This window comes from Anabrus simplex, chromosome 12, assembly GCF_040414725.1.
Source record: "Anabrus simplex isolate iqAnaSimp1 chromosome 12, ASM4041472v1, whole genome shotgun sequence".
Lineage (NCBI taxonomy): Eukaryota > Metazoa > Arthropoda > Insecta > Orthoptera > Tettigoniidae > Anabrus > Anabrus simplex.
Genome location: NC_090276.1, coordinates 12,778,252 through 12,803,743, shown reverse-complemented (window position 1 = coordinate 12,803,743; position 25,492 = coordinate 12,778,252). Strand labels below are relative to the sequence as shown.

Sequence of the window (25,492 nt, the reverse complement as noted above, 5' to 3'; positions counted from 1 at the left end):
CCCAATAAAACCTGTTTAATTTTGATTATCATGCTTGGAAACGTGTTGAAAATACAAGACTATAAGATATAATGTTAAGGGAAAAAATATGACTTGTCATAGAAATCCGCCCCCTACTGATTACCAATCAGCTGTTTGCACGTAATGAATACAGTGAATTAACTACATTCCAAAATAGTAGAGGGAAAAGTAACGTGGACCTGACCATTAGCAATAATAAACTCCTTAGCAGAATTAAGAACTGAAAGATAAGCAAAGATGAAAGCTGTTCAGACCACAGAATGTTACAATTCTCAATAGCACAAAACAACTGGAATGAAATGCAACCAAAAACCAGATACACCGGTATAAAATATATGATTAGGGAAGATGATCGCAAATTATATCAAGAAATATTACTGTTCGAGACAGCAAGGCAGTTATGGGGAACAGCACAGGAAGAAAACATCTAAGATCTAGACAGTAGACTATCAGCACATATAAGGAATTCAGAACATATGGAGGACATAGTACACAAATTTAACATTGCCCAAACGTCAGCTTGTATGAAAGCCTTCAAAGTTAGTAGCCAATCAGCAGAAACTCTTGATCAAAAACACAAAACTATGCCGTGGTGGAATAAAGAACGTAAGATAATGAGGAAGAAAGTAAATGCTTTCAGAAGAAGATACCAGAGAACAATGCGCGATAATGACCTCCGACAACAGCGCAAAAAACAATACTTTGAAGAGAAAGCTAAATAAATTTAATAAGAAATAAATTTTGGAAAAATTATTGCAGTAATACTTCTTCAAATCTCTGGAATATAATATATATGAAACAGTTTCAGGAAATATAAAAGACACTCAAATTCTATCAAATCTTCTTAGTACTGAAGGGCAGTACACAAAAGATTTACAGGAAACATTACAGAGCATATTAAACTACCTCATCCCTAAAGACAATGAAATGGAAGATAATGAGCAGCAAGGACAAAATAAGGGAAGAAATCGAAGAACCAATGGAAACACCAGACAATTGGGGATTCACAGAAGAAGAAATAAAATCTGCAATCAAAAATATAGATCATAAAAAAACACAAGGTGAAGACTGAATCACTAGCAAAATATTATGGTGGACATATGAAGGTCTTCCCCAAACTGTGACATGAATATATAACGGTTGCTTGAAGAAAGCAGGTTTTCCAAAGAGATGGATAAAGGCGAGAATTATACCAGTTACAAAACCAGGGAAAGAGAACCTTATGGACCCATCCAAATTCAGGCCAATAAGTTTATTAAATGTGGTAGGGAAAGTCTTAGAGAAACGATTAATAAATAAAATAAATCACTACACCTCTATTCCAATAAACTACTGAGGGAAAATCAGTATGGCTTCACACCCCAAAAGAGCACTACTGATGCAGCAGTGGCACTCAAAGAATTTATAAATGAGGCATTTATGAATGGTCAAGTCACAGCAATTGTTAGCCTTGATGTAAAAGGAGCCTTTGAATACGCGTGGTGGCCAAGTGTCCTTAAGGCCCTTGAAGATTTTCAGTGTCCGAGAAACTTGTATTACCTTACTAAGAACTACTTCAAAGAAAAGAACAACCTTTATGACTGAACAGCATCCAAGACGAAACAATAGTTAACAAATCTTGTCCACAAGGCTCATGCTGTGGTCCGTGGTACTGGAATATTCAGTATAATAAACTACTCAATCAATTCCGCCGGTCCCAAGCCCAGGGCCTCATCTTGCAAGTGATGAGGAGTAACACCTTGTAAAAAAAAAAAAAAAAACACAGGGCTCATGTGGCTCCAGATGATAGCACCCTGTGATGGCCCCTGTCTGGGTTACAGACGAAGAAGGTGACCAACAGCTTTCACAGAAATAAAATACATAACCTCAACAGTGTTGAAGGTGAAGAATCATCTATCCCTGACAGTTGAGCTACAATCCAGACACATCTACTGGAAAGGAGCAACCCTAAGGCTTACAACTTTACTGGTATCTTGAGCTGACCCCGGTTGGTTCCCCCCAACAACTCGCATGACGGAAACTACTCCAGGTGGCAGCCTCGAGGAAATCCACCACTGCTACAAGCAGTGCACTTGGGCCATCGGATCTTGGAGAGCCCAAACCACCCTGCATAGATGAGTCGGAGCATCTAGGAAACCGATTGCCATCACACGCATCGAAACTGAATACACCAAAATTAAGACCTAAACAGAAACGCTTTTTTTGGCACGCTGAACATAAATTCACTCCTAAAAACAAGAAAACTTAAATAACTTACAGATGTAATGGACCAGCAAAATATTCTGATCACGGCACTTCAAGAAACAAGATTCACTAATGACATTGCAATGGAATCAAGCAACTGTAGAATCCTGAAAGGCAAGGTTGGCATAAGGATCATGAAGAACATGCCACACTTAGGAACAGCATTTGTAATCAATAAAAAGATTGGTTATAGACTTCCAGTCTCCCAATGGAAGGCTCTCACTACTAACCATTAAGTGTGCAAAGAAAATATACACCCTCATTAATGCTCATGCGCCAATTAATGACGACAATCGAACTAATCCACAAAAGGTTTATGACTTTTGGGAAGAATTAGAATTGGTGACATCAAAAATTCGTGATAATCATGTGAAAATACTACTTGGAGATTTCAACGCACAGGTGGGACGAGAAAAAGTCTACAAGAAAATAGTGGGGGATTTCCCAGCTCATAGAACCAACAGAAATAGGCAAAGACTTAGAGTTCTGTAGGAGCTTTAATTTGAAACTGATGTCCACTCATTTCAAGAAGCTTCCTAGGAAACAAACGATGTGGGCATCATCAAACAAACTATTAGGAGAATATCAAATTGATCACGTTGCAATCTCCCATAGAAGTCAAAAAGAAATCGTGAATGTTAAAGTTAAGAAAGGAGCCAACATAGAAACAAAACACTATTTAACAATCATCAAGATAAAGTTTATTCCCAGCAGCAAGAAGAAATGCACAAACAACTGATTACTAAGATTCGACACTCAAAAGCTGAAACAGAACAGCAACAAGGACCAAGAACTGACGAACATTGAAACAACTGAATGGAGGCAAATGCAGCAGACCATGATAGAAGCAGCCAAAGAATCAGCATTAGGCTTACTCAAGAAATCACGAAAACATCCATGGTGGAATGAAAGATGTGAACAGGCAATATCACTCAAACTACAAAGATGGAAAAAATGGTACTAATCAAAGAAAGAGGAAGACTACAACAGCTTCTAAGAACAAAGAAAATCAACCACAAAAATCATAAGAGGAGAAAAACAGAAAATTCGAGACAGAGCAACTGGCTGCAATAGAACAAAACTTCCAAAAGAATAATACGAGGGACTTTTACAAGACATTTAAGAGGAGCCTTTCTAAATACCAACCACCCAGCTTGTGTTTCAAGAAAGGGGATGGCACCATCGCAACAAACAATCAAGAAAATCGCCAACTGTTAGCTACTTAACTGCCCAATACTGGAAAAGAAGCTCGCCACAGAACATACCCAACAGAACCCAGACTCCACACCGCCAGATGAAACAAAAATCACAAATCTAATCAAGAAGTTTAAGAACAACAAAGCAGCTGGTGAAGACTCAATAACGAGTGAACTATGGAAACATGTAAGCCCCCAAATGATCAAGAACCTATGTCAGTTAATGCAAGAAATCTGGAACACTTGTAAAATTCCTGATGATTGGAAATTAGCCTTAATACACCCACTACACAAGAAAGGGGACAGAACAGATCTCAGCAATTACAGAGGCATCTCACTCCTTCAAGAGACATACAAGATACTATATATGGCATTGCTATCAAGATTAGAACAAGTTGAACACAAAATCGGCGAATACCAGGGAGGCTTTTGAAAGAGACGAGCGTGTGTGGAACAAATTTGGAACCTCAAGACAATACTGAAGGACAGAGTTGCTAGGGGCAAGAAGAATGTAGCAGTTTTTGTTGACTTTCAAAAAGCATATGATTCAGTTGATAGGAGCACATTGTTTAACATCCTTAGAGAAATGGGTACAGGTAACAAGACGTTACAGCTAATAAAGAAGACTATAACAAACACGTACTCAAAAGTTAAGTTTGTGGGAGAGATATCTGAACCCTTTGAAATCAAGACAGGCGTAAGGCAAGGAGATTGCCTATCCCCACTGCTGTTCACTTGTGTCCTGGATAAGGTCATCAAAGAATGGGAAAAATAACTCACAGAAAACAGGCATTACAGACCAGATAAGGATAGGATACAAGAAAGAGAACATCACTATCAACTGCTTAGCATTTGCTTACGATCTTGTACTGTTATCAGAAAATATTGAATCAGCGATAATACAAGTAAACACTTTAAAAGAGGTAGCAATGAAAATTGGCCTGCAGATATCATTTGAAAAGACACATTTCATGACCAACATTAAAGAATCCCCAAGATACATAGTAACAACCAGGGGCGATTTCTCCGAGCATGCTATGCTTGCTGCGCAAGCGCAATATTTTTCTTAAGCAGGCGAGTTAAAAATATTACAATATATACCGTATCTGTAATAGATCTGCATTATACAAATCGCATGTTGCATATATCTTGGCGAGTCCAGCGAGGCTTGCTCGTGTCTTAAGAGCTTCAGCAGAGCTCTCGACACAGCGAGAAATGTATGCGCGCGCAGGTTTCTTCTCTCCAAGGCCGGTTGCAAGCTGTTACGTTTGTAATGTGTAGTTGGAAGCTCTGGTCTGAGAGCTACAGAGCTAGTGTGTTGTGTCAGTGAGTAGTGTACTTTAAGTTCCTGGTCATCTATTCTGAATGATTTGACGTGCTGCAATGGGTTCCGAACCGTGCATTATTGACAGCTTGTTATCAAATCCATTTTCTCGGAGGAATATCCAAGAGAAAACAGACATTATTAAGAATGGCAGGCCCTGTCCGGCGCTGCCAGATTTAAAGACACAGCACAGGAAGAAAAATAGAGAATATGTACGTTCGTTCTCTGTATCTCAATATAATAATACGCACTGGTTGACAGGGTCCAAGAAACTGAATAGACTGTTTTGCTGGCCGTGTTTACTATTTTCTGCTGATAACGGTGTATGGTGTAAAAGTGGCTTTGACAATTTGAACACCCTGACACTGTCCATTACAAGACATGAGAAATCTGCAAACCATATGAAGTGTTTCTTGCAGTTAAATAGCTTTGGGCGTACAAGGATCGACCACCAGCTGGATGAACAGAAACGCATCAGTGACCAACTTCATAATGAAAAGGTAAAGAAAAATCGTTACATACTTAAACGACTGATCGATGCAGTGTGTTTTTTAGCAAAACAGGAACTACCATTTCGCGGACATGACGAGTCTGCAACTTCCGTAAACAGAGGGAATTACATCGAACTTCTACAAATTATAAGTGAATATGATCCTCTTCTGGCAGCTCATCTGAAAGACCACCATTTTTAGAGGGACGTCGTCTGCAATCCAAAATGATTTAATAGCAGAAATAAGTTCAGTAATTGTGAGAAGAATAAAGAAGGAGCTCAAACAAGCAACTTTTGTGGCAATAATGTTGGACGAAACGTCCGATATTATTAAGAAGTCACAACTCTCTACTTTACTCCGTTTTGTAGATGAAAGTGGTGAAATTCAAGAGAGGTTTCTTGGTTTTGCTGACGTTAGTAAAGATCGCACTGCTGGAGCCCTCTTAAATCATGTTCGTGCTATTTTAAAAGAGTTCAGTTGTGAGGAAAAGATTGTGGCTCAAACATATGACGGAGCTGCTGTCTTAGCCAGTCATGTGAATGGGCTTAATAAACTACTTCAAGACCAGTATCCATATGCGACATTTGTGCATTGTTATAGCCACCTATTGAATTTAACACTACAGCAGTCTGCTTCAAAAATCAAAGAATGTACAATTTTCTTCCAAACAATGTCAGGACTTGCTGCTTTTTTTTTCAAAGTCTACAAAGAGAACAGCTGCTCTTCGAGATTTTGTTCAGAAGAAGTTGCCAACAGTAGCACCAACGAGATGGAATTTTGCTTCACGTCTTATTAATACTGTGAAGAAATATTATGATACGCTGGTGAAATTCTTTCAACATGTACAGGATACTTCAGACGACTGGGATGAAGACACTACATTGAAGGCACAAGGATTTTTGTTCTTCTTACTTAAGTTCAACACTAGATTTCTGCTGGCAGTGTTCTCCAAGATTTTTTCATTCTCCGATACTGTGTTCAATATTTTACAAACAAAAAGTCTGGATATTCAGTACTGTGGCAAGAAGGTTGAGGAGCACTTTTTAAATATCCAGTCTATGAGAGATGAAGATTTTGATAGTTTGTATGGACATGTTGATACTGAAATTGATGTTTATGGAGGACAGCCGTGGTCTAAAAATCTAAGAATTAGTGATGAACCAGAAAAATCAAATTACAAATGTCTATTCAATGAAATTATTGACAATGTACTTGTCCAAATAGGAGAGCGTTTTAAATGCATAAAGAAATTTGTGTTCTTCTCGCTGTTGGATTGTGATTTGTTTGAGAAGCACAGAAATAGGTTTCCAGACAGTGATGTTACTGCCCTAGAAAAGACCTATGGGTCATTTTTCGACATTGTTCGCTTAAAAACCGAATTAAGTGTGATGTATTCATCTTCTGATTTTAAAGAGAAAAGTGTTTCAGACTTAATGCAGTTTATGCATACTAATAAATTGTACATGGGTATGCCAGAAATTTTCAAGCTCATCAAACTTGTAGCAACAATTCCTGCTACTACATTCTCTGCAGAACGTTCTTTCTCAACACTGAGACGCATTAATACATATTGCAGATCGACTCAAGGTCAGGAGAGGCTATCATCATTAGCTACGTTGTCGATTGAAAAAGGATTGCTTGCGAAAATTATATTACAGTCCTCTTTCTATGATGAAGTTATTGATGGTTTTGCAAAGAGAAGCCGCAGAGTAGAGTTTGATTTCAAGTAGGAAGATCTAATAAATAGTTGCAATTTTTCTGTGTACATAGTTTGACGTTTACTTGTTTAAATTATATAATCACTGGCTTGTCATAATTTGTGTCTGATTGTTATTCTTTTGGCCATTCTTGAAGGTGTAACGTAACCAGTTTGAATGCATGTTCATGTAACCGATGATTAAAATGTTCATGTGATTTAGCGATTATTGGGTTTATACATTTTATTCATTCAGAACTATGCATGTCCCACCCCACCAACTTGCACGAATGGAAGAGCAAGCCTGACTTTCATGACCAGCATTCGCCCCTGGTAACAACAAACAATGATAAGATAAATAAATTTGTTAAATTCTAATACCTTGGTGAGTTAATACAACCTAACGGGCTTGATAAAGAAGCAAACCGCGAGAGAGCCAGGAAAATGGATCTTGCATTCCACCTTACAAAAAACACATACAAGAAAGCGATCTCTACTGGGATAAATCAACCAGAGTGCTTGTATGCTTCAGAATGCCTGGGATTAACAACCAGGAAAGACACTGAAAAAATTGAGAAGAAAGAAAGAAAGATTTTAAGAAAAATCCTCGGTCCAAAGAAATGTACTGACACACATCGATTATGCAATAACAAAGAAATATACTAAACATGCAGTAGGATTTCAGATGCCATTCGAAAGTGAAGAGTTAAATTTTTTGGACATATTTCAAGAATGCCTGATGACAGACTTGCTCAGAAAATCTTTAACCGCTTCAATAAGCCCAATAGGAAAGGCAGCTCTTATGAAAAATGGTTTGTTAACATGAAGAAGGATTTGCAAGAAATGAACATCACACATCAAGACATCCACAATAGAACCACGTTCAGAAAAAAGTTGCACACATTTAAGGGTTTCCTAGAACCAGAAACAGCGACCAAGAAGAAACAATGGACGGCTGAAAGAAAAGAAGTAGCAAGCAGTAGGATGAAGGAGTACTGGCGCCAAAGAAAACTTGAATCATGAGGAGTTATTTACGTGTCCAAGCTGGCCAAAATCGATAAAAGAAGAAGAAACTACTCAGTCTAGACTATGGGAAGAACACCAAAGCCATAGCACTTGCTGACGACCTCATAATTGCAGTTAGAGCTGAAACTGAAGTAGAAAACTTCATGAATATGGATTTACGGAAAGTTACAAAGTGGTCGATTGACAACAAAACCCACTTCAATTAAAGTAAGTCGAAAGTTATATTAATTTCAGGGAGACGGAAAGCAAGGAAGACGATTGACATCTATACTAATCGGAAACGTTTTGAACAAGTTGAAAAGATGGAATATTTAGGAATAACCATTGACTCCCGCTTCACGTTCAACTACCAAATCAACAAAGTTGGTGAAAAGTGTATTAATAAATACTTTATCAAAATCAGCCAGAGTAGGATGGGGTCTAAATCACCAGGCTTTGGAAATACTGTAATCTATAAAGGAGCAATATTACCAATGTTGTTATATGCTGCACCAGTCTGGATATAATCCCTGGAAAAGAAATACAACATAATTCAATACATGAGAGTGCAAAGACTTACCCTCACAAGATTAGCAAAAGCCTACCGAACTATATCTTACGAGGCACTGTGCGTCATTACAGGAATTACTCCCATAGATATAAAGGCAAGAGAGTTGGTTGCTCTATATAATATAAAAACAGGCAAAACAACTGCAGATTATGTAATAGATCACCCAGAAAAACCAGCAAGATGGCTTCACCCTGCTGTGTTTCTAGGCATAGGAGACCAAAAAATAGAAGAAAATGAAAGTGCCCGGTGGCAAATCTATACGGATGGAAGTAAAAGCGATGAAGGAGTGGGAGCAGGAGTAGCTATATACAAATCAAATCAGTTAATATACCAAATCTTTAAACTCCACGACAGATGTTCGAATAATCAGACGGAACAATTCGCCAAAGCTTTGGAATCTTTAGGAACAACGTGTAGAGGATGATGTAGATAAAAAAGCAACTATACAAGTGGACAGTAGAATAACAACCGACTGCATAGTGGATTACAATAACCATAACCACCTAATTGAGAAAATAAGGAAAACTATAGCAACACTTAAAATAAATAATTGGAGCGTACAATTGAAATGGGTTAAGGCACATATAGGTGTACAAGGCAATGACCTGGCTGATAAACTAGCAAAGGAAGCAGCAAAATTAAACTAAATATGTTATGTGACAAATTATCCATCAATACAGTTAAAAGTAACCTCAGGAGAGAGTCTATTAACAAATGGTAGCGAAAATGGGAACAAACTTCAAAAGGTACAATTACAAAGGAATTCTTTCTAACAGTTGAAGGTAGACTAACAAGCAAAATCAACCTAACGCCAAATATGACAATAGTAACCAACCATGGAAACATTGCAGCATATCTGCACAGGCTTAGGATTGTACGCAGTCCCGAGTGTTCCTGCCACAGAGGACCCCAAACAATAGACCACGTAATATTAGAGTGCAGTGAAGTGAAAAGTGAGAGGGAAATGTTTATAAACAGTGTTAGTATAGTAGGCAACTGGCCAATGCAAAAGTCTGTCCTAATCAAAAAGTATTCAAAACCATTTGCAAAATTTGTGAACTCTTTAAACTTTCAAGCATTGAGAAAGAGTCAAGGCTACAGTTGTATAACAGTTCAAGAATGCTGAGCATGTTTATCCATATTTGAGAACTGCTGTGGACTGTAGTATATTTATTGATTTATTTTCATAACCATCGTCATGTTATATTTATACACCGTGTTTATACCCTTTTAATGTTGTCTAAATTTAGGATTCATATTTAGTAAGCTTTAATTCACATTCTGTTTTGTATCACTATCCTTGCTCCTAAATCCATACAAAGAACGGGTCCTTTAGCTATTAATTGTAAAAGATAAACATATAGTCTGTAGAAAAAATGGGTACAGTAGGACATGATGTACAGTTGACACTAATTTGGTAAATCTTCGTTTATAAAGTTCGTCGGATAAATAGAAAGAAGTAAATTACAAGGCGTGTCTGAATATTATGGTAAAAGGACCAATATTGCGATGGCAACGTGGTGACATTATGTGCATGCGCATATGAATAGAGACATCTCGAGAAGCAACACGTAGCGTTGGAGCAAGTTTGTCTGCTGTGACCAGTCGAACGTAGTGCACGTGAAGACTTGTTTCAGAGTGCAATGGAGCAACACATAAACATCAAGTTTTATTACAAATTGGGGGAAAAACTGCGATGGATGCGATGTTGGTGCAAGTGGACGGAATGGAAGCATGAGCAGAATGGACGTGGTGCATCATCAAGAATTTCCTGTTCATCCCAAAAGCGGTTCAGTCCCTTGTAAACACATCTACCTTGGATTAGATGGGAATCAAACCAAGAGCCTAGAGGTGGGAGGGAGATCCCTACATCAAGGATGTCTTTAGCAGAGGCAAAAAGTTGTACCCATTTAACCAAGGATGGACATGGGTTCAGTTCCCCATGAGGATGATGAGCTATTGTTGTTACTTTCCGTATGCAAGCGTAAAAGGAAGTTGGTGCATGGCTTGAACTTATAGAGAACAAAGTTTGGTGAATTTTCTCATTTGATAAAGCAGTTACGTAATGATTTATTTTTACAAGTTGTTTTATGTCGCACCGACACAGATAGGTCTTATGACGACAATGGGACAGGAAAGGGCTAGGAGTGTGAAGGAAGCAACCGTGGCCTTAATTAAGGTACAGCTCCAGCATTTGCCTGGTGTGAAAATGGGAAACAACAGAAAACTATCCTCTGGGCTGCTGACAGTGGGGTTCAAACCCACCATCTCTATCAAACTCAGTTTACGTAATGATGAAGTTAAATTAAAGGGTCATTTTTAAATAAGCGAATACTGTGCTGAATGAGAGGTAATAACTCGACTTGTAAGTAGAGTGGAAAATGACTGATGAGAAATGGGCTCACAGTGACACCTTGCAGCTATAGAGACCAGTGCACATACCCATCCAGTGCGACATTTTTCAAATATAGCTGAGAATTGCACACTGCACTACGCTGCTAATGCAGCAAACAGAACACACAATGAACTATCTAGTGACGAATGAGAATACCACTTACTACAGACCAACAATAAAGCATTCTTAAATTTAAACCTTCATTATTGGAGAAGACTCGGAGCAGTTCCCTGTGAAACGTAAAGAATTTCACCGTGTTTTCTTGACACGGACAGTGATAGCATCAATCCAAACAATTTTTTTTATAAGAGTTTGATGGGATCAGATTAGACACAAGCACTTCAAACAGCCAATTGTCATTAAAAATACACAAAAGTCTTAAAGTTAAATACAATGTTTATTTTGTAAATTACATGTTTTGTATTAAAACACAGAGAAAAATAACTTACTTTAATCATCACTTATGCTCAATGCAAGAAACATTTATACAAAAAAGTATTGGCAAAATACAAAAAATACTGCTTTATACAACTATGATTATATTATAAAGAGCATTTGGCTGTTTTTACACTTCACTGTGAACTGGCGTTAGATTTATATTGCATCTCAGCATATTCAACTAGCACTTAAACATCCACAAAAACTGATGTTCTGGGGATGTTTTACCCAAGGAGGCCAGAACCTTTAGATGAAAGGAATGATGTATAGTGCTAAAGGACACTAGTCGTCCATATTCACCAGCCTTTGCCCTTGGTTATTACCTCAAGGAGGCAGTGGAAGAAAAGATGTTCCACTTGGATGAAGGATGAAAGTGAGGTACAAGCGGCTGCACACACAACCGAACGTTTGTTTGTGGTTTTTTGTTTCTTTTTTTGTCCCCTAGAGGAATCCGTGGACTTTGTAAGTGCTGGATGACTTGCATGGAGCGTAACTGAGGCTATGTACATATAGTTCAGCACCACATTCGCTCAATATAAATTGAAAAATTATTTAAAGTATTCATCTGACTTATACTCATAGGCCTATATGATGAAATTAGGAGAGACCATCAATTTTGTTTCTGATCTCTTCTTCCTGGAATTTTAAATGTAAACAGTTTGTTGTATCACTTGAATCCTATCTCTCGTACTTCACAATTTTACATCTAACGTGCTCTACGACTAGGCCAACCTAGAGATTGGTGCCTGTATGGCAAGGTAGGAACAAAAGTAATATCTGAATATTAGTTATTGTTGTTGTTATGGCAGTGATCATTTCAGTGTCCTGAGTAATTGCAGCTGCAATGAAGTGTTTCATTAGGTAGGTTTACGAGAGGTAGATTTTGTCTTCTTCCCTGGCTCACTGTCCATGCGTCGACGGGGCTTCTTGCCACTCATCTTGATCTTTGTGTCATTCATTGAGATATTATCCTGCTGGAACAACAAAGCTGAGTAAATACATGTTTTTCTTTGAGAATATACAGGATCATAGAAAAAGAATACTCCTACCCTAGTTTAAAAAAATTCAAGTAGGATAAACATACTGGGGCAATTGAAGCAGACCTTCACATGCTTTTCTCTGAAGAAAGCCATTGAAACTTGTCAGAAAGCTCAGTTTTTGGTTAGACTCGATAATATAAAGTGGCTTTAATCCAGATATAATATTTATTTTCCCCCTGTGGGTGGGGGCAGTAGAATAACACCCACGGTATCCCCTGCCTGTTGTAAGAGGCGACTAAAACGGGCCCCACGGGCTCTGAACTTTGGAGTGTGGGTTGGCGACCACGGGGCCCTTAGCTGAGTCCTGGTATTGCTTCCACTTACTTGTGCCGGGCTCCTCACTTTCATCTATCCTATCTGACCTCTCTTGGTCAACTCTTGTTCTTTTCCAACCCCTACGCTATTAGGTTTGCGAGGGCTAGGGAGTCTTTCATTTTCACACCCTTCGTGGCCCTTGTCTTCCTATGGCCGATATCTTCATTTTTCGAAGTGTCGGATGCCTTCCATTTTTTTTCCACTCTACAAATTCATCATTCATCAATCCATATTTCATTAATCATCCTTCCAGATCACATCTGGAATGGTAAACCCTGACTACGGTCAGAAACGTTGATCATTGATCAGATAATCAGCCAAATATGATTAGTCTTCTCACGAATAAATCCACCGGTTTGGACATACAAAATCAGCGGGTCCAAACAAAGACACCACTCGGATACGGTGGGGTGTCACGTAGAAGATCAAGGTGAGTTGGAGCGCCTGGAAGCCCAACAGATGACATATGACATGCAGACACATCCAGTTAAGAAAAGACTGAAATTCAATAAACCAGGACAATTTTCATTTTTTACAACATTAAATATCAATTCAATTATGAAAGTTGGCAAGTTAAAACATTTAACAGATGTATTGGACCAGCATAAGATAGTAATAACAGCTCTTCAAGAATTGTGCAATACAGATCAGGATCCATTAGAATCAGGAGGATATTGCCTTTACAAAGATCCTCCAGGGAAAAGAGTGATGAAGAATGTTCCTCAATTTGGAGTAGGATTCTTGGTCCATAACAGCATATTAGATTCAATTGAAGCTTTTTCTTCGACCTCCCCAAGAATGGCACTCCTAACAGTTAAAGTAGAGAATAAAACATACACATTGATAAATGTCCATGCCCCAACGAATGACAAAAATAACAAAGAGAAGGAAGAAACAGAAAAATTTTGGGAAGAATTGGACCAGTTGATTTCAGGTATCTCTGATACACATATTAAAATTTTACTTGGTGACTTTGATGCTAAAATAGGAAAAGAAAAACGATTTCATACAGTAGTGGGTAAATGGCCAGCGCATAAATTTACAAATAAAAATGGTCAAAGATTAATTGATCTTTGTATAGATCATGGATTAATTTTGGAATCTATAAGGTTTAAAAGAAGACCACACAAACTAATGACTTGGAAATGCCCTAATATTAAATTGGGGGAGTTCCAGATTGACCATGTGGCCATGGACAAGAATTATCATAAAGAAATTTATGTGAAAGTACTCCGTGGGGTAGACATAGATTCAGATCACTATATTTCCAAGATTAAATAAAATTAATGCCAAAAAAGAAGAACAAAATATCCAAATCCAATAGGAGGAAGAAGTATGACCCTAGTTATTTAAATAATAATAATAATAAACTGTATTTTGAAACGTCTAAAACTCCTCTAAGCGACAATTTGGGGACGGTAATTGAAAATCAGCAGGTCAGCTGGGATGTCATCTTGAGAGAAGAGTGGTACATGGACAGACAGAAGTGGAGAGTGCTCGTAAACCACACCCGGGCAACTGGAGTGGAAAACTGATGATGATGATGATGATGATGATGATGATGATGATGATGATGATGAATTGAAAAATAAAAAAGCATAGCTGAAGAAATTGCTCCTGTTAAAAAATGAAAGAAACATGCTTGGTGGAATGTGGAGTGTGACACCGATTCAAAACAAGAACAAAGCATGGTTGAATGATCAACAAAAGAGAACAGAAAAGTCTCGTGAAGAACTAAATAATGCTAGAAAACAAAACAGCCAAAGAAATCGGAAGGGTTAAGAGAAAATATCACAAAGAATCATTAAACGCCATAGATGAAACATTCATACAACATAAGACGAGGGATTTTTATAAAACGTTTCCACAATACCAATCAAACTATACTCCACCAACACTTATGATGAGAAATACAAATGGAAAACTGGTACATAGTAACCAAGAGAATGCAGAAATTTTAGCTTAGTACTTTCAAGAATTACTTAATAGCGAAGAACCAACGCAATACCTAGAGTATGACCTTCATTCAAAAAATAAAACACCAATAGAAAAGGTTATACCACCAGATTACAATGAAGTGTTGAAAGCCATCGATTCACTTAAAAATTACAAAGCTTCAGGGGAGAATCAACTAACTGCAGAAATATGGAAGAATGCTAATACACAAACCATTCAGAATTTACATAAATACCTCATAGACATTTGGAATACTGAAAAAATGCCCGGAGAGTGGGAATATGGCGATAATACACCCTTTTTATTACATAAAAAAGGTGATAGATCAGATCCCAACAATTATCGGGGGATATCATTGCTGGATATCAATTACAAAATTTTTTCAAAGTTATTATACATGAGAATTCAAGAACAACTTGACTGTGAACTTGGAGAATACCAAGGAGGCTTTCGTCCAGGGAGAAGTTGTCCAGATCAAATTATCAGTTTAAAGTGGATTATGAAGCATCATAGGGTTAGAAACAAAAAGTTAGTTATCACTTTTGTTGATTTTAAAAAGGCGTATGATAGTATCCATCATGAGTCATTATTGAATATCCTAAAAGAATTTGGTTTACATCCAAAACTTATTGGAATTACCCTTAAGAACACTAAATCTAAAGTTAGATTTAGAAATGAACTCTCAAAGCCATTTGACATTAATACTGGACTTCGGCAGGGAGATGGACTCTCACCATTATTGTTTAATTGTATGTTGGAAAAAATCATGCGGGAATGGAATAAGATGTGTCAACCTAACATCAAGATTGGCAGAAAAATAAGACTCAATTGTTTAGCATTCGCTGATGATCTTACACTACTTGCTAATGATATGGAAGAAGCTAAATTGCAAATAGAAGAACTTGATAACATAGCAAGAAAAGTTGGATTGCAAATTTCATATGAAAAAACAGAAATAATGCCAACCTTCCCTGTTACAGCACCAACCATTACCTTAGCCAACACCAAACAAATTAAAATTGTGAATTAGTTTAAATATCTTGGTGAAATTATAACTTGGAACACCAATGAAAAATCATCAATAGAAAGCAGAACATTTAAGTTAAAAGAACACAACGAATTACATGGCCAACGTACAAGAAAAAAATCTCTTTCAATAAATGCTAAACTTCAACATTACTGTTCCGTCATTAAACCTGAAGCAACTTATGCTTGTGAAACACTATTTAAATTGAACACCAAAGCAACAACTGATACACGGCAAAAGGTTGACAGAAGGATACTTTTTCTGTCATCTTTCTAGATTAAATGATAATAGGATAATAAAACAACTATTTAATTACTTTTGGAAAAATAAAACAAAAAATAATTGGTTTAAAGAAGTTCAGAATGATTTAGAAGAGCTGAATATTACAATGAAGCAAATTGAAAATAGAGAAGAAAAAAGGATTCTCAAGAACAAACAAATAAGATTGTCATTAAAAACTGTACAACACAAACAATACCGGTATGTCATATCTGATAAAGAAAGGGCAGCCAGGTCAGCCAGAATGAAGAGGTTTTGGGAAAGGAAGAAAATGATGCAAGCTAAATCTTTGTTAACGTAAATGTATTTGGGTTTGATTTAAGTGCTCCAATGTGGGCGTAAACTATGTAAATAAATAAATAATATTTATTTTAATAAATGACAGTGAGTCATGAAAACCATTATATATAAATATTGTGTATATAATATAGGTGTATGTCAAGGTGATGGGCTCTCCCCTTTTCTGTTTAACTGTGCTCTTGAAAAAGTTGTCAGAGAATGGAGAAAAGCAGGTGCACCAAGTCACCAAGGACCAAAAATTAAGGGTATTGGCATAGACTGTCTAGCATTTGCTGATGGTTTGGCACTAATTGCCAAAAACATCTCTGATGCACAGAAATAGATTGCTATACTGGAAGAGCAGGCAGCAAAAATAGGACTTAAAATCCCAAATGAAGAAAACTAAATTTATGACACCTGAACTCAACCACTGATACAAATAAAATTGCAAGAATCAAGGAATTGTAAGTACTTATGTGAATGAATCACTGAAATTGGCAATGAAAATAAATCAGTAGCTTCAAGAATTCAGAAAATAGACATTGCTTTTTAACACACAAAGAATGTTTATAATAAAAAAATTTTTGTCCTGGAACACTAAAATTCGTCATTACTTAACTGTGATCAACCCTGGAGCTCTTTATACTTCAGAAATGCTCAATTTACATTAAACAAATTTAAAGGAACAGTTAGAGATTAACCATGAGTAAAATCTTTGGGCCATTAATGAAAAATGGAATACATTACCCCAAACCCAGTTTGGAAATATATTTCAAAATATCTTTATCTCCATAGGCTTCCTTTGTTTCCTGTACAATTTTGTCCATGACCATAATAAACAAAAGAGGTGATAGCACACTCCCCTGTCTTAGTCCAGTCTTATTCCTAAACCATTCCGTCTTTCCAACTGGGGTCAGTACTCTGCTAACACAGTTGTGGTACATTGCTTGCACCATTTCTATCATTTCTCTCTGAGTCTCTTTTTAACCATGTTTTCCCAAACCTTCTCTCTGGGTACACTATCAACAATAACAACAACTAGATGTACTGAACAAAAAAAACCTGAGAAGTATGGCATGAAAATCAGTACAAAGAAAAGCAAGACTATTGGTGATGTTGAGAGTGAAAAGGCAAGGAAAGGGCACTGTGAAAATCGGAAGTCAGAGTCTGGAAATTGTGGGCAGCTTTAAATATTATATGCAAACCTTTCTTTGAGCCCAATTTTTACGGGGTGAGGAGTAAGTAGGGAGCTCTGACAGTTCCGGTTATACTGCCAACTGAATGGAAATGAAATCTGAATTGAATCAATAGTATGATCGATCAATATACAATTTTCTAAACCTTTTTTATCTTAGCATGAATTCTCTGAAATCACACTTCCACAATTACATGCACAATTGTCACTGCTATCTGCAGTACTATTAATTATCAGACATATCACTTTCACTATTAATGACAATTGCGTCCATGGCTATTTCCATGACACTGTCATGCCTCCAGTATTCCTCTTCCTGCTCTTTCACCTTTGTGCAATACCCCTCCCAATCTGCGGCAGATACTAAATTGAATGCCCCGATGGTGAGTCGTCGTAAGTTAACTGCTGACGTGTCTCCCGTAATATTTTGTCATTTGAATTCCCGTTTTATTTTTGCCCATGCCAATTTAAGAGACTTGCTGAGGGGGAAGAGCAGCCGTTTATTTTTTTCTCTATAGTTCAGCATTCGGCAACTTTAGCTATTATTTCTCTTCCCTCGCTGTGTATAACTTTTTAGGGGCATTTTTGTGGAGGTGTTCTAGGTGGTTCTTGTGATATAATGGGATTTTCCTTACTCATGTTCATTCCCAACCTATATTTTGAATTTGCTATGTAAACAACATCAGTACTAGTACGCAAAGTGTATGCCAGATGTCTCTTGGTGATGCATAATCGATTCATAGTTCGCGTTTCAAAGGTTGCCGATACGGATGTCGAAGATAACCGAGGTCTACCGATTCAGCACTAGGGAGCTCAGGGTTCAAGAAAAAGTTTTCGTACTATACCTGGGAAGTGAATTATTGCAAAATGCTAGGGTGGACATGGAGATTAGTAGGAGGTTACAGCAGAGTAATGCATTCTACCAAAGTGTAAGAAAACTTGTTTGGAGCAAAGAAATACCAAGGAAAAGTAAAGAGATAATGTACAAAATGTACTATGTACCCATACTGACTTATGCAGCTGATGCTTGAACTTTGACTAGCAGGCAAGAGAGGAGAATACAAGCCAGTGAGATGAAATTTCTTAAGAAGAATGATAGGAAAGACAGTGAGAAATGAAGGTGTTAAGAAGTAACTTGGGATAGGTAAGCTAAATGAGAGAGTTGAAAAGAAATCTATGATGGTTTGGACATGTAAAGAGGATGGAGGAGAATAGAATTCCAAGACAGATGCTGGAGGCAAAGTGCGAGGGCAAGAGAGCAGGAGGATGACCTAGAACAAGGTGGATTGAATCAGTGAAGAGCGGCATAAGAAGACGAAATTTAGACTCAGATAAGATCGTGGAAAGAGAAAGATGAAGAAGTGCTATAAATACCCCGATCCGGCAGGAGCTGGATAACACACATTTTCACAAATCAAACATACGAGATCAAAATAGTATAAGAAAGTAGAGAAAGGCCTCACTGAATTAGGATAACCAAATCTGCTGGATAGGAATGTAATCCTGGAAAATTGTTCACAGAAGAGGATTTGGGGAACATGAAGAGAAACCAACAGGACGTACTTGGTCGGAGGAGCAGAAATCACAGCAATCTATGTAAATGAACTATTGGGCAAGGAAGAAAGCTCAACAAATGTTGATTCTGCGAGGTTCTAAGTGGCCCATTCGCGCAGCAGCAGCAGAAGAGGAAGAAGAAGAAGAATTGTTGAAGTTGTTAGTAGTAGTAGTAGTAAAGTAAGTAGGGTGATGTGTTATTTGGTGTGTTGTTGACACTAGCTCGTGAACACAACGTAATGAGAGAGTTGTAAAAGTAGTTCAAGACAGTCAGTGGAATTGGAACTGTAGTGTTATGTAACGCGGTATCGTAGATTAGCTATATCAACACTGCAACGGGGGGGGTGTGGCAGTCGTGATCTACTGGGTATTTTGCACGAGTTCAGTTAAGTTAGTCAGTTGTGGAAGGAATTCATTTGATATTATATTGTGAGTTGTAATAGTTCAGTTGTATCAATACCACTGTGGATGTTCGTATTTCTACGTATTATCATGAATGAAAACCTACAACCTGTTTTCCAGCCTTTGACCGGGTCAGGGATGTAATGAATGAATCATATATAGGCTATTAGTACAATGGGGTCGCCAGTCCCAAAGTGATTTATTAATGACTGATAGATGCTATGAAATGATAATGGAGAGTGTTGCTGGAATGAAAGATGACAGAGAGAACCGGAGTACCCGGAGAAAAACCTGTCCTGCCTCCGCTTTGTCCAGCACAAATCTCGCATGGAGTGACCAGGATTTGAACCACGGTATCCAGCGGTGAGATGCCGACGTGCTGCCGTCTGAGCACGGAGGCTCTGCGTATTATCATATTATTATTTATTAATAATGTCTTCATTAATGGCAAAGTTATGGCTCCTGGCTCTCTCTCTCTCTCTTTTTTTTTTTTTGCTAGTTGCTTTACGTCGCACCGACACAGATACGTCTTATGGCGACGATGGGAGAGGAAAGGCCTAGGAATGGGAAGGAAGCGGCCGTGGCCTTAATTAAGGTACAACCCCAGTAACTCCTGGCTCTCTCTTACACTTAACCCTTAATTAGTCGCTCACGGAGATTTCCTCCGGGCCGATTACATTTTGCACGGTACTGAACTTGTCAGTTGAACTGTTGGTCTCCCCACCCCTATACTTTTCTCCTTGTTCATTTGGACTTGTCCTGTCAACATTTCGGCGCGATCGTGCATCCTGTGTGCGAGTGTGGGATCATTGTAGTGACGAGTGACCGCCTGGATGTTTCCTCCATGTGCAAATAAGCAAATTACTTTATATTTTAGTGCAGATTATTTATTTTCTAGGTTGATGACTTTGTTGTTCTGTTCTTCTAAACGTATTTTAGAAAAATATTATTTCATATTTCACATGATGAGATCGTCGTAGGTAAAATCATAAGACCATTCATCACAATTAAGGTCTACAGTATTCTGATTTTAGATCAAACAAACTGTGTAAGAATAACCTACTAATACTTAAAAGGGTTTCTTTTAATTATACCGAAGAATACTGCAAATGAACATGCCAAAACATCATCTCAAAGGATGAAAACTAAGCGCATTTTTAACCCCGGAGGTTACCTCCGTGCGCGACTAGTAACATAATAATTTTCACGCGACTAGACGAGGGTTAACTGTAATATAAAAATAAGTATGATATATTACAAACAAATAAAAATGAAAGTACGATAACAATCTTATACTACAAATGCAGAGTAATTTAACTACTGTAAGTATAATTAAGTACCTGAGAAGTACCATGGAAGAAATAATCGAGCATGGAAGACAAGCAGGAGCGTTCTTGAAAAGTGTCAGAGGCCTAGTTTGGAACAAGGATGTCCCTTAAAAAGCAAAAGAATGATATACAGGAGGTACTATGTACGTATTCTGATGTATGCAGCGGAAACTTGAGGTGCAAAAAGGATCCAACTTTTTCCATCAAGTATGGAACATAGTATGGGACAAGGGAGTTCGTCGAAGGGCTAAACAGACCCTCTTTAAGACTTATCTCTTGCTCATTGCATACAGTCTGGAGAGATGCGTCATACATAAATGAGGAATAGGTCAACTGCAAGCTTGAAATGAATTTCTTTAGTTCAGCTGTACAGAAAACAAGGAAGGACAGAATTAGGAATGATCAGATACAAAGAGACCTGCGAGTCAACCCGACCATGGCAGAAAGATTGGAAGTGGCTAGGACACATTAAGCAGATGCAGGTGAATCGAACACCAAGGAAGTATTTTGAAAAGATTATTTCGGGATGAAGACCAATTGGATGCCCTAGAAAAAGGTGGTTAAATCAGACTAGAGAAGAGAGGAGAAACATGGGATGCCCTAGAAAGAAGAAGCATACCAAGACCGTAACAAATCGAGGCACATAGTTCTTAAACGTCCTACCCGGCTTGCTGGAAGAAATTCATGATGACTATGACTGGTCTGTTCAATAAGTACATCACAGTAGTTAAACTGTATCTGTTAACTGAGAGCATACACTGTACATAAGTAGTCGGTTCGCTGCGTCTACGTCAAGCCACTCTCCTGCTTCATTTTCCGCACCAACTTCATGGTGCTCTTAGTTTCGTAACTTGGTTATTAAATATACACCACATTCCAGAATCTGTTACGGAAATAATGGGCACGTGTAAGACTGAATTCAACAATGTTTCTTTTTTTCCCAGTTATTTGAAATTCATGCCAGTACATTATAGCTCGTCAACATATTGCAGTCGACATAAGAATTAATGATTTACCCCTCATACAGGTAAATTCTTTTACCTACTTAGGAAGCAAAATTACTTCAGATGGAAAAAGTTCAGCTGACATAAAGATCAGAAGTGCACAGGCAAAGGTCGCCTATTACAAGAAAAGGGGCTGCTTACAACAGAAATGTGTCTCGGAAACGTGGATTATTGGTGCATGCGATAAGAGATGTGTAAAGGTGTTTGAGATGTGGTGCTGGAGGAGGATGGGAAAGATCTCATGGACAGCAAAACTCACAGATGAAGAAATTCATATAAGGAAAGGGTGTGTATCAGGGAATCACCAATCCTACATAAATTTTACATGAGCATTAAATGAGCCAAGAATAACACAATGGCCAAAATACTTCTTTTGAAAATTAACTTGTGCGATCGACGTGAAGCGCTCAAGTTCGTAAATGTACACCTGTACATGTAAACTAGCATCTAGCGTGTTCGGCTATGCAGGCCGCTATTCTATAACCTGCCCGAAACTTGCACTGTCCAACAGCTGATTTGAGGCCATGCTGACATACACTTACAGTCCTTGTAGTGGTTGTGTGTATGATGGGCAAAGTTATTCTTGCATTGGAAGAAAAATATGTGATATTAAGCCCTTATCCTTGCTTCGTTAGGTGTGGTTGGTGTAGAACAGCTTTGTGCTTTTAACGTTCCTACCATGATCATCAATTGTTGCAAAAGCAATAAGGAGTAACTTGCTTTTGTGTGTAACGTCCCTTGTTATAATGATTAACCTTTAATTTCACAATAACAATCTTATTATATTGCCTTTATTGACCCACAATCAATGCAGGAATTAAATTATTTATCTTAATGCCGCTACATCATTTTCACGATGTGCTATGCAATTACTAATGGAATAGAAAAGATCAGTGGTGTGGTCCCTCGACGAACAAACCCAGCTCGCGCCACAGTCCCGCGTAGCCAAATGTGCGAACTTCAATGCTTTCTGTAGGTCGCACGAGTTAATTTCTGAAAGAAATGTTTTGGTCATTGCGTTATTTTTGGCTCATATTACGTGTGTGCAAAATTTTCTTAAGATCCGTGATTCCCCAGTTCGTGCCCTTCCCTTGTTAGAAGAATAGGTGAAAAACACATCTTTATTATCAACAATAAGAAAGAGAAGAGACCAATCAATTGGCCATTTCTACAAGCATAGTAGTTTTATAGTTAATATCATGGAAGGAATGAATCAAGGCATGAGAGGAAGATGAAGACCTAGACTAGACAGATCAGAGAAGATTTAGGAGCTAGCTCATATGAGGAAACGGAGAATAGGAGGACTATTAAATTTCCTTTGTAAAGAGATTACAGGGAGGAACAGAGGAGAATAATTGCTGCCAACCAATATTCAGAATGAGAAAAAGATACCATGGCAAATCTGTAGGTTTTCCCTTACTTACCTTGACATTTTTGGATGGCTTCGTATCTTCAGCTGGTGTAAGTCCCATCTGTGTACAGAGAACAGATCCAACATAACCCTTGGTGCCACTGACCTTATAACATACACTTAAACAAAACAGACAAACCAATTAATGGAAAAGGAACAATGAAGTGTTTGAATATATAGTGTCTGGTGAAAAGTATGTGGACGCCCCTCTGTACATGTAAACTAGCACTTTGACAATGCTACTACTCCTGATAAATTTCATTATTAGGTAGCTGCATTGACACTTTCTAATTAAAAGTGAGAACTTTCCACCTTTCAATGCATATTATTGTTGTCATGGATGACACTTAATCATAAAGACATGTTTCGTTTCTTATTATGAAACATCTTCAGGTTGGTAAATGACAGGAACTTTTTTTTTTTTTTTTTTTTTTTACAATTTGCTATATGTCGCACCGACACAGATAGGTCTTATGGGACAGCAAAGACCTTGGAAATGGGAAGGAAGCAACCATGGCCTTAATTAACCTGGATCCGCCCAGCATGCCAAGTATGGCTCGGCAAACTACACTGTCTTCTTGGACTTTTATTATTGAAACTGCATGCACTGTATTGATTACTATGGTATTGTTATGTTTAGAGAAGTCCCGCCTAACATTTTATGTGGTTATTTTTCTTAGTATATCGTGCAGCTATAGGTTTTCACGAGTGCCAGTAATGGCTGCATGTTTGAAGTAAGTATTTCCTGTTTTACTTCTGTAGTATTTATATGGACCCTGTTGTGCTATATTTTTCTTTAAAGTGCTTGTATGTATGGGAATTGGCTAAGATATGCTTTGGTGATGATTGGTGTCCTTTCATTTGAAGTGAAATTTGGTGGTACTTATCTGACACGCTGGGCGGAAGTGCCCGTCTTTTGCCTGACATAACTCGGCCTATAATTGTTCTAGTTCTGATGTTCCTTTCCGTTCATTTAATTCTTCTTTATCAACCTAGCAATGCATAATAGTGTAGGCTGTAAGTTATATGTTTTAAATTTAACCATTTTTAATCGCACAGGGTAAAATTTTCGTATAAAATTGACACTGCATTGCGGTTTTCTTGTTGAAATGTATCTTTTATGCAGTTATTCATCCTGTCTTTTCAATGACAAAATGTGGAAGTTGAAACTTCTGATTGACCTTCTATATGCTTGTTTCATGGAAAATTTTCGAGCTGAAGAGCACTTGCAAGTGATAAATATCATTATATAAACTATAATTTGCTAAGATTTTCTAATAGAGTAGCATCAATTATTCTTCGAACCACCACTGCTGGACACTGCTGAAATACCCTGTGGTTTTACGCATTGGTGCCGACTACTGTGTCTCTAAATAAGTGAATATAACCCATTTGAGCTCCATTTATTGATGAACATTGTTTTCTCGATGAACACTGTTTTTTAGTGAAATTTTGGTGACAGTTACCAGCATTTCTGATAACAAAGCATCAGTACTTCATGTGGACCACTGCTGCTGGACATTGTCAAGTGCCCTGTGGTCTTGCCTATTGGTGCAAGTCACTTGCTTTCCCTTAAACTGCCCCATGTTAATGTTGAGTCATCCTTTGTAGGACGTACCCTAGCAATCTGACGCTGTTGTCCTTCACAACTACTAGTTTGCAGCCAACGGCTGATATATCATCACTGAACATTGTTTTTCTCTTGACTTTTCCACTGTAATATGTCAAATTTGTATCTTAGTATTAGCAATTTAATTACAAATCAGATACCTGATTTATGCCTGGAGATGGTACTATGACTGATGATGCCCTCAAGGAAGGGCGAAACGTGTCTCATATGGCAATAATAATAAATTCCTAAATGTTTAAAATTTCTATTGTATTGAATAGGTGACATAATAAACATTTTAGCATCCTGAAGAGCACTTGTCATATGATGAGTCTATGGTGCCATACTTCGGGAGTCACCACTGCAAACAATTTATAAGGGGAAAACCTATTCATTTTGGGTTCAAGGTATGATATCTAAACACTCATCATGGATATCTTGTAGATTTTGAAGTATACCATGGAAACAATCCTAATGCGAATGCCCAAAATGAAGCAGAATTTGGGAAGTGAGCAGCCCCCGTTGTAACAATGCTGGATAATCTTCGACCGGGCTGAAAAATATGCCCTTCAAATTATATTTTGACAATCTTTTCACTGGAATGGGATTGGTAACACATCTTGGTGCAAGGGGATACGGTGCTACAGGCACACTTCGAGAAAATCGCATTCCTAAGGATAGTAATCTGAAATCTTCCGTTATCATGAAGAAA

The 25,492-nt window shown here is 37.8% G+C and overlaps 1 protein-coding gene across 5 annotated transcripts in view; it reads right to left on the bottom strand.

Moving 5' to 3' along the window:
* Positions 1 to 11,352: 11,352 nt before the first annotated feature.
* The window catches only part of LOC136884402 (coiled-coil domain-containing protein 18), a 246,700-nt gene continuing 232,560 nt past the window's right edge, over positions 11,353 to 25,492 (bottom strand). For 3 of the 5 annotated variants that reach the window (XM_068229958.1, XM_068229960.1, XM_067156537.2), the window contains 2 exons: positions 23,185 to 23,232; positions 11,353 to 12,355 (listed from right to left, as the gene is read on the bottom strand). In XM_068229958.1, the coding sequence (XP_068086059.1) occupies positions 12,239 to 12,355; positions 23,185 to 23,232 (165 nt within the window). In that variant the 3' untranslated portion in view covers positions 11,353 to 12,238. Of the gene's footprint in view, positions 12,356 to 13,457; positions 13,544 to 23,184; positions 23,233 to 25,492 lie in introns of those variants that run through there. The other 2 variants (XM_068229959.1, XM_068229961.1) reach the window with 2 other exon arrangements.